Source organism: Rhagoletis zephyria, unplaced genomic scaffold, assembly GCF_001687245.7.
Source record: "Rhagoletis zephyria isolate East Lansing unplaced genomic scaffold, Rhagoletis_zephyria_1.1 Rzeph_scaffold_00332, whole genome shotgun sequence".
Taxonomy (NCBI): domain Eukaryota; kingdom Metazoa; phylum Arthropoda; class Insecta; order Diptera; family Tephritidae; genus Rhagoletis; species Rhagoletis zephyria.
In genome coordinates, this window is record NW_016157416.1 from 36102 (window position 1) to 46850 (window position 10749).

The 10749-nt window shown below is 35.4% G+C and overlaps 2 protein-coding genes across 3 annotated transcripts in view; one reads left to right on the forward strand and one right to left on the reverse strand.

Annotated features, from left to right (window-relative positions):
- oaf (BRICHOS-like domain-containing protein out at first) overlaps positions 1 to 6021 on the reverse strand; it is a 24327-nt gene extending 18306 nt beyond the window's left edge. The window contains exon 1 of the mRNA XM_017610692.1: positions 5375 to 6021. Coding sequence (XP_017466181.1) covers positions 5375 to 5527 — 153 coding nt within the window. The 5' untranslated portion in view covers positions 5528 to 6021. The remainder of the gene's footprint in view (positions 1 to 5374) is intronic.
- Positions 6022 to 7120: 1099 nt separating this feature from the next.
- Slh (sec1 family domain containing Slh) lies at positions 7121 to 10167 on the forward strand. Of its 2 annotated transcripts, none has more exons than XM_017610691.1 (5): positions 7121 to 7292; positions 7442 to 7601; positions 7678 to 8363; positions 8421 to 9133; positions 9331 to 10167. In XM_017610691.1, the coding sequence occupies exons 1-5, from the start codon at positions 7265 to 7267 to the stop codon at positions 9658 to 9660; spliced, it is 1917 nt and encodes a 638-aa protein (XP_017466180.1). In that variant the 5' UTR covers positions 7121 to 7264; the 3' UTR covers positions 9661 to 10167. The 2 variants fall into 2 exon arrangements, with proteins under 2 accessions (XP_017466180.1, XP_017466179.1); XM_017610690.1 differs by having other exon boundaries at positions 7678 to 8366; positions 8424 to 9133; positions 9331 to 10165.
- Positions 10168 to 10749: the final 582 nt, after the last annotated feature.

The following is a 10749-nucleotide window of genomic DNA, read 5'->3' on the forward strand; positions in this document are numbered from 1 at the left end:
CGAACCGAACACTGATTTTGGTAATAAAATTCAATGATTTGCAAGCGTTGCTCGTTAGTAAGTCTATTCATGATGAAATGTCAAAGCATACTGAGCATCTTTCTCTTTGACACCATGTCTGAAATCCCACGTGATCTGTCAAATACTAATGCATGAAAATCCTAACCTCAAAAAAATCACCCGTTATGTACATGTCCACTTTATTATTTACGTTTTCGTTGATTCCCTTTTCAGTACTTTTTTTTACACATATTTTGTGATGTGTGGCAGCACCGCAATTTCAGTTCACTCGATGTACAAAGGAAAATGTGAGGTTAAATTGCATTTTTTTTTACAACTTTAACAACGAATTACTTAAAAACTATAAGCGTCCGGAGGGGGCGGGGGTTCAGATTTAGAATCACAAAAAGCCGCTCTACACCCCCTCATTTTTTTTTTCAAAGCCTGTTCCAATATTGGAAAATTTTCCCCCTATAGAATCTATTGAATAGATACATATGTATGTACATTCACACTATCAAATGCGGTAGAAAGAAAGATGCTTTAGGGTCATTAACTTTATAACTAAATTAAATATGTACCTTTCACGTTCATTTATATTAATTTTTTCAATAAATCCCGTCAGAATATGCAATTTTCTCTGCAAAATAACGGTTAAAGAAACAACACTTTGCACAAAACACAATTAGCAAATTAAATTTTCCGTCTGGCCATTTCCACCAGCAATTTTATCGAATTTCTTTAGTGCCCTTTCGTTGCATCGGCACGGCGAATTTGTGTAGACTTTTATAAATATTGGAGACTTGCGCAAGTTTGCTTTTGCCGTATTGCCGCAGTCAGCTGAGATTTTTTTATTTTAGTTCCTTTGTTGTTCGCCACCAGTGTTGCCACTACTAATATTTTCCGACCAAATTTGGTCGCTTCTTTTTCCGTTTGGTAGGTTGGTAGGCAAAGTAAGATTTTGGGCAGATAGTTGTTGAATTAAGTTTTTAAATTCTTAACTATAAAAATATATATTTCAAACATCATTTTGCATATAAATATTTGTCAAATAAGAAACCTAATTGGTTTGGCCACTGATGGAGCCAATCTTATGGCTGATGACTTGGGCTGAGAACATTATTGAGTGCGTGCAGAAACCGATTTATTTTATGTAAAGTGCAAATGCCACTCACTTCACCTTTGCTCAAGCTACGCTTGTATAAAATTGCCGAAAAGCATTGACACACTGTGCCGCAACATATATAGTTTCGTATCCCACAGTTCAAAGAGGATACATGAACTGAAGGAATTTCAGGACTACTGTCCGGTAAAACCCTACAAAATCTGGGCATATCTCCAACACGATGGCTTTCACTAGAAAGCGTTGTGTTAGGAATAGTTGAGTAATGGGATAGTTTGAAACTTTTTTTTATTTCCTGCTTTTACGAAGTAAATGGTTGCGATCTGCAGACCTGGCCGAAGGAATACGTTGGAAAACCAAGTGCTATTTTTTATTTATATCGTAATTTTGCCCATAATTAACACTCTTAACAAAGAGTTCCAAGCTGAAAGCTCTCGTTTGCCATACTTATATGCATAGTAGCCAACTTGGTGCTTTAAGCACTAGATTTAGTGTTTTTCGAAAATTAAAACGCCAAAGAAAATTATTTAGTGCCTATTGTTGTTGTTGTTGTTGTAGCAGCATACAAATTCCCCAAAAACTTTTTGGGGAGTGTTGCTGGAGTGACAGTCCTTGGCCAGATATAAATCTGGGTCGTTCCGGTTACGTAGACCCGACTGTCGTGGGAACGTGTCTTTTATAGTGCTTTTTTCTGAACCAAAATTACTTCGAGATAGTTAAAACCTGAAATAATTTGAAATATTTAAGGCTGTGGCACCACTGAATTTACAAGAATCTAGAAATTTAAATGGACTGAAATACAACCATGATTGATAAAAAGCTGAAGTAGCAAACCCACCAGGTAAAATTCTATTCGCGTTGAAAATGCTAGTACGCAAGTAAGTTAAGTATTTCNTTTTATAGTGCTTTTTTCTGAACCAAAATTACTTCGAGATAGTTAAAACCTGAAATAATTTGAAATATTTAAGGCTGTGGCACCACTGAATTTACAAGAATCTAGAAATTTAAATGGACTGAAATACAACCATGATTGATAAAAAGCTGAAGTAGCAAACCCACCAGGTAAAATTCTATTCGCGTTGAAAATGCTAGTACGCAAGTAAGTTAAGTATTTCTTTTTTTCTTTTCTGATTATTTGTACAAATTTTGTTTTTTTTTACCACCTGAGTAAAACACCTCGTTTCTTGGTGCTGAATCCAAATCTGGCCTAACAATTGCTCTAGCACTAGAATTTTGAGACATCCTAACCTCATAGGGCCAAAAAGACGGTTTTTAGCGATATTTGAGGTTATATAATGAAAACATCAAATTATTTGCTCATTTCTAATTATGTCATCATTTTCGTTTGATGCGATTCGATTTTTCTTTCTCGAGCTATACCAGTTTTAATGTGCAGTACTTCGGTATTATGTTATGAAAAAAGCATCCCTTGATTCAAAAAAAAATTGGTTACTCAATGTCTGGTTAACACAAATCTCCGGTTAAACATAGTTATCAACGTTACCGACTCCCTGAAGTATGGATGGAGTCGAAGACGTCGATAATGATGTTTGAACGCAGATTAATGTTAACCAGACATTGAGTAACCGGCCCTTAGTGTGGTAAAACGCTATTCTTCCAAGTTTTTGGTGCTTTTTGAAAATCAGAAGATGGCAACACTGCTTATATGCTACTATCAAAGCACATTAGCTTAATTTTTAGTAACTTTATTAAAAAAGATGCGATCAGCAACAAAACCAATATTAATTTTAAAATGAAAGCTGAGATATTTATGAAAAGCTGAATCAATTGTTCTGAAATTCTTGAAGTTAAATAATAAATAAATAATATATTAAAGTTTTACATAGCTTTACTATCAAATAAATTTAAGATTTGATTTCAAGCGTGAAGATATAAAACTTGTATAAATAATAACACCAGCTAAGGTAGTTTCTGAAGAAGATTTACCAATTTTACCTCTTCTTAAAGTTTCCCCATCACATAGATTGCGATCCCAATATAATAATCACGTAGTGGAATTTACTGAGGCTAAGTGAGCTTGATATTTCCAGCGATCTGGATATTGATATGTTTTGGGAAAAAGTTTATTCTATTAAAAATGGAATGAATGAAGATAGCTCCATGAATCTCGCCATGTTTGTTTTTAATATAATTTCATTACCACATAGCTCTTCGGCTGCAGAACAGAAATTTTCAACGCTTTCTTTGATAAAAACTAAACTAAGAAATAAACTTAAGATTGACAGTATCAATAGCATAATGTTATGCAAGGAATTTGTAAACAAAAATGACCCGCCTTATCAAGAATGATAGAATACAAGATTGCGTCCATGAGAGAGGATTTTGAGTGTAAGTAATGTTTGAGTGACGTCATCTTGGTGCAATTTGCGAGGGAAAAATGCCTAAACGCATAGGAAAATATGTAAACAATGCGGAATAATGTGTTAATATCGATATTAAATGGTGCAATTTTGCCGGAATTAATAAATATACAAAGTTTAATTTAATAGGAATATGTAGCAATGATTTTGGGCATACAGCCCTTTAGGTAAGTACGATATCAGCACATACCGGATGTTGGAAAAATGCATAGTATGCATAGTATGTACAGAAAAAAACTTACGTTATACCGCACGCCTTCCTTTTGTCTTCTCTTTTATAATTTTGATTTGCAGTAAAAACTGTGTACTGTAAGAAGTGTACAACACATATATAAAGTACGTATACCAAATTAAAGGGAATCAAATTTCCTATTGAATGAGATCAAATTTTTCAAAATCCATCCATTTGTTTTTAACAGATCTTGATTTCAAAAATAGCTTATTTTGCATTTATGTCGGGAGTTGTAATTCGATGAAACTCATCATACCAATCAAAAAGTGAATTTTGAATTTTTATAAGTTATGACTTTTTGCATTTCGGTGACGATGTTTGTTACGCCTTTTTGCATTTCAGGGGACGATATGTAAATTCAAAACATTAAAGCCGCTTTACTGGATGTTTAATCTTATTTTTTTGTCTTTTTTTGAGTTATGACACTATTGAAGTAAATGAACATACACACAAATTGAAACTGTAGACATAACCCTGTCGGCAAAGTGAGGAGCTCTTCGAAGACCTTCTCTTTGGAAGCTTTATAAGATGTTCCTGTAACGCTGTCATTCGACGACAGACGAGAATGTAGGTTTCCAATGACAGTGAAAGTCAAGTAAGTATCAAGTTTTTCACAATAGGTATATGCAAAAAATTGTATTCTAATATTTTTCCGCCAAATCAACAACAAAAAACATAAAAATATAATTCCTGAACTTTGTGCAAAACTCGCCAAAATTCATCAAATTTTCAACTTTTTAATCAGATTTTTTAGAATTTTTTTTGAGTATGCAGTTTTGCAGCACATTAAATTCTAGTAAAAAATTCCAGTTTGTAAAAAATTAGTAAAAAATCGCATTAATTTTTGGAAATTTTTTTGTTGAAGGTTTTTTGCATTTTTTCCATATGAAGTATTTTCGAAAAAAAATTGTTGTATGGAAGAGACTGCGTGAAAGAAAAATTGCCAAAATCAACGGTAATTCCTAGCTACTTAATGCTTGTACTTTATTATAATAGAATTTATTGGGCTACAAATCTGCATTCTCAAAAAAATTCTGAAAATTCTGATTAAAAAGTTGAAAATTTTCATGAAAATTTGCTGAATTTTCGCAAGTTAGGCACAAAGTTTAGGAATTATATTTTTATGATTTTTGTTGTAGAATGAACCATATATTTATACGAAATTCGGGGAAAAATATTAGAATAAAAATTGTTGCATATATTGTGAAAAATTTGCTGGGCCAATACTTTGTTCTGACAGTGTACATACAATGATACATTCATTGGATTAGACTGAAAGTTGGTAAGCAACTTTCCGCCATAAGCTAGCAATATGTATTTATTATATACTATAGTTGCGTTCCAGGTGATTAACGATTTGCAAGATTTTAACATGAAGTCGTTCCTGGTCGCCACCTTCCCTAAGGTTTATTAATGACGAAAACAGCTTTTCCTGTACATACATCCTGTAAAACCTGCAAATCGTGAAGTACCTGGAACAGGGCTTATGTTGCCACAGTATATATACACATATGACTGTTATTTAAAAGATTATACATAATAGCTACCGTTTTACATAATAATACTATTATAAATACGTAGTACAATTTAAGGTAATGATTCTCATATTATGTATGTACATATGTATACTCAACCCACTTGATTTTGTACGTTGATGAGCAATTGACTGCGTGAATTCAGCAATAGATTCAAGAATAGTACGATTATAAAGTTAAATTTAGCTCCACTCCGCTGACATGGCACTATGGACAATGTTTTGATGCTGCGGTCGCCGCTTATGCCCAGCCACATTTTCTCTTTGTTCAGAAAATAAACGAACGCTGCTGCACTAACACAAGTCGGTAACACAAATTTTTTACTTTTTCGGTAGCCAATGTATTAAGCTACTCACTGTATTAACTATAAATTTATTTAATTATTTTGGAAAGCATTGATTATTCAGCAATCGCATAGTAATTTGTAAAGACATATGTACGTATGGATTATTTTTGACGGAACTACTGTTGTATTTTTCAGTGCATTTTCAAGGAATATGCATCTTTTGTTACACGAATCGCCATTGAACACGAGACTCGTAATTCTGATCGTTCGCACAATTGTATTAACCGAACGATTTTTAGCAACTTGTTTTTGTTAATTGTGAAATGGTTCACCGCAATTAAATTGAAAATCTTTTTCCGCACACTTTTTACAGGCGTATTATACTGTTTTTAAAGTTATTATTTATTTAAACGCTTTGCATAAGATACAAACGACCACGACACTTGTCCAACACACCTTGTCAATCCGCCATGTTTTTAAAGACTGGCCGAAAATAGCGGAACTTGTCAAATCGCCGACAAAAACTCTCCACGAGGCGAATACGTGGCGTTTGAAGGCCACTGTAGGATTGTAATGCTGCCACTGAGTTCAGAGTGATAAAATATAAGGAAGTGTTTGGAAAGCAAAGAACGTAAAACCAAAGAAGCAACGAACGTAAATCAAAGAACGTAAATATATAAGAGACAACTCGCTGAAGGGTGGCGAGTGAGTCTAGAAGGTTTGCAAGAGGAATTCGCGTCCCTTTCGACATCAAGCTTCGTAAATGAATTCGCCGCAAATATGATTTCACGGCGTCAAAGAACACTGAAGAAAGAGAGATCGATGATAGAAATAAATTAATGAAATAACAAAAAGATGGCTGCGACTCTTTTTGTCTATTTTCCGTCGGCATTTAACATGATAATATACGTAGATGTAGTTTTACACAAATGTAAGAGAATTAAATGCATGCGCTATGCAAGAGCTTATATAGATTTACCTTCTTTGGTAACACCACTTTGCTTAAATTCGCCTTGATCTCAACCTTTAAGATACGGTCAAAATCAGAGCGGCACATTTTCAAAGTAACGAGTTGTCCCTTATAAATTTACCGGGGAAACTTTTCATTGTGGCCGTTCGTTAAAGGTGCGGAGGGCGAAGGGGGAGTGGGCGTGGCACCTCCAACCGACCTTTTTGGAGAGGGCATGAACCGCCATTGACTGAACTGCAACCCCCGACCACCTAGACCCCCTATGGTTCCCTACGGACCCCTTAGAAAAATAGAATTCCTTTCTGCGTAGGCGGCCTTCAGCCGCGCTTAGGGATTATAACCCTTACTACATAGAATTCCCCTTTCTGTGTGACCTAACTGGGGCTACCGCCCCAGTGATGTAACCTTGGGAAAGCCAACACAATTTACCTTCTTTAGACTCACTCGACAAACCTCAGCGAGTTGTCCCTTTTTATAGATTTTCGTTCTTTGAATTTACGTTCTTTGCGGTCGGTTGCTACAGACCTCTAAATGAAAAAATATAATTTAAAACGAATGCAACCCTGCGCTTTTTTAGAATGAATACGTGGTATTGCCATTTTGACAGCTCACAGCTGTGCAAAATATGTGAAAGACTTGTTTTGTGGAAAAATAATAATAATTGGAGTGTAGTTATTGTATTAAAATAGAAATATCTATTATTTTAATTAGCATACGTATTTTATTTTCATCACAAAATGTTGACGCTACGCGATAGACAAATAAGTAAGTCAACTGGTATACCAGCGCCCAAATTCCAAACCATTTACAACAGCAACGGGCGGGGTGTCTGCGCTGGTGTTTATGATCGTGAAAAGCAAAAAACCGTCCACGCAGCCAATAGAAAAGTTAAACCTAATTATTTGTCTTTCCAGATGCCATCAAGCAGATGCTAAACTTAAATCTTCAGCAGCCGAAAGCCCTAGCTGCGGAGCCAGTTTGGAAAATACTAATATTCGATCGGGTGGGACAGGATATCATTTCTCCGATAATTTCCATTAAAGAACTACGCGAGCTGGGTGTAACTTTGCATGTGTGAGTACAAATGCAAAGTAATTTGCTCTCTACAACTATATCCATTTGCCATAGATCACCATAAACTTTATTGCAGGCAACTACATTCTGACCGTGATTCCATACCAGATGTGCCTGCCATTTATTTCTGCTTGCCCACCGATGAGAATCTGGATCGTATTCAACAGGATTTCGGCAATGGTTTATACGACGTTTATTATCTGAACTTCTTAGCGCCCATCACACGTCAGAAGATTGAAGACTTAGCTGCGGCAGCACTACAATCTGGTTGCGTTGCTAATATACATCGTGTATACGATCAATACGTAAATTTCATTAGCTTAGAAGACGATTTTTTTATATTGAAACATCAAAAAAGTGAGCAGCTGTCGTATTATTCCATAAACCGTGCAAATACGCGTGATGACGAAATGGAAGCGCTGATGGATTCTATAGTAGATTCGCTTTTTGCGGTATTTGTTACATTAGGGAATGTGCCAATCATACGCTGTCCGCGCAATAGCGCTGCAGAGATGGTGGCACGCAAATTGGAAAAGAAATTGCGTGAGAATTTATGGGACTCGCGGGCCAATCTTTTCCACATGGATGCCACCCAAGCAGGCGGGGTATTTAGTTTCCAACGTCCTGTCCTTTTACTTTTGGACAGAAACTTAGATTTAGCAACACCATTACATCACACATGGTCATATCAAGCATTGGTACATGATGTGCTTGAATTGGGCCTGAATTTGGTTTACGTAGAGGACGATGGAGCAACGAATACAGGTAGGTAGTGTAATTTTGAACTGGCCGTCATAAAAATGATTGATTCCATTTCACCAGGAACACGAAAAAAACCAAAAGCTTGTGATCTTGATCGCAATGACCGTTTTTGGGTTACACACAAAGGGAGCCCATTCCCTACGGTGGCCGAAGCTATACAAGAGGAATTGGAATCATATCGCAATTCAGAGGAAGAGATCAAGCGTCTCAAAACATCCATGGGTATTGACGGCGAGACCGAAGTAGCTTTTTCCATGGTGAATGATACCACTGCGCGACTCACTAACGCGGTCAATTCGTTGCCACAATTGATGGAAAAGAAACGACTCATCGATATGCATACAAAAATCGCTACATCAATACTGAATTATATAAAAGCTCGACGCTTAGATTCATTTTTTGAATTGGAAGAGAAAATTATGTCAAAGCAATCACTCGATCGACCGCTTTTGGAATTGTTGAAAGACGCAGAATTTGGACTGCCTGAAGATAAAATTCGTCTATACATTATTTACTATATTTGTGCACAAAATGTACCCGAATATGAATTTGAGCGCATGAAGGAAGCACTGCAAGAAGCTGGGTGTGATCTCTCGCCACTTCCATATGTGCAGCGTTGGAAGGGTATTATGAATCGATCGCCTGCAATGAATCCGGCTGCACAATATGAGGGCGGTGGTACGCGTACAGTATCTATGTTTTCGAAATTGGTGTCACAGGGCTCGTCGTTTGTGATGGAGGGTGTTAAAAATTTGGTCGTCAAGAGGCATGTAAGTTTGAAAAGACGATTAAAATGTATTAACAGGTATTAGCTGGCTAGGTATATACAGATTTAAGATTTTCAGTAGCCTCTCTTGACATACAGAGCTTACTTTAACCTAAACCACTGACGTTGTAGATACCGCGTATGTGAAAACATTGAAGCATTATAATAACTTAGCTACATACTTCGTTTCTTCCATTTCAGAGTCTTCCGGTTACCAAAATTACCGAACAGGTAATGGAATGTCGCAACAATACCGAAACCGATGATTATCTTTACTTAGATCCGAAACTTTTGAAGGGTGGTGATGTATTACCCAAAAATCGTGCACCATTCCAGGATGCTGTCGTGTTCATAGTGGGCGGCGGCAATTATATTGAATATCAAAATTTAGTGGACTACATTAAACAAAAGCAAACGGCAAATGTTAATAAACGCATTATTTATGGTTCATCGACGCTGAGCAACGCGAAACTCTTTCTCAAGGAGCTGTCAGCATTGGGGCGTGAGATTCAAGCGCCCGTTCTGAGTTAGGAACGGCAAAGCAAATATGACAAAGTTTATGGCAAAATGAAATGCTGTTGAACAGTGGCAAAAAAGCGAAAAGAGTGGAGTGGTAGCTTTGTTTTAACTTTAAATGAGTTGTATTTATATTGTATTTATGTAAATTAAAGCTAGTTTTGCATTAAAGGACATACATATGTGTTTGGTGGTGCAGTACTGGCTTTAGTTATTCATTATGTAGCTGCTTTGTTTTTTTGTTTTTTTTTTGTGCAACTAGCAGTTACATACACCAGCGATCGAAAATGAGTGCATGGTGATTTCTGTTAGATATTTAGACTGTTTTCAGGTAATTATTTTTTTTTGATAAAAATATCGCTCAATCTTTAACCAAAGCCACATTATACAAAATTTAGAAAAATGCAAGAAATTCTAGTAAAACAACTGCAAGTTTTAAAGCGACTTGACAAGTGCAATTTATAAAAACTAGCGTTGATTTTTTATTTTATTTTATTTTTGCAAACGGTCTTGCGCATTTTATTCTAGAAAAAATTCACATTTATACGGAAAAAAGTGCAAAAAGCGGTGCGGAGAGAAAAAAAATAAAACTTGCACTTGTTTTCTAAAATTTCATTAGCCACGTAACTGCATAAACATTTTTTTAGAAGTTACGATTAAAAGGTTCAAAGTTTGGACGAACATTTATTATATTTTTCTAAACTCTGTATAAAGTTAGACTTATGTGGTTTTGGTTAAAGAATAAACCATATTTTTGTAAAAAAAATAAAGTAAAAAATTAACTTGAAAAACATTGCAAATAATTAACAAAAATCACCATGCACTCACCTTTGTTCGCCAGTGTATATACCTAAATACGCATTTTTTTTCATACCTACACCTAATTGTGGAGCGGACAATAGTGTCTATAAGTTAATGCATATATTTTAAGCATTAAATTTAATAGTAATTATTTTACAACTCACGCCTTATGATATGAATATGTAGCTCGATAAAATAAAATACATTGTTTAATATCCAATAGTATAAGGGAAGTAAAAATAAATGAAAAAAAAAAACAAAAAAAAAAATTAATTTCCTTATATAATGATGGAAAAGCTACCT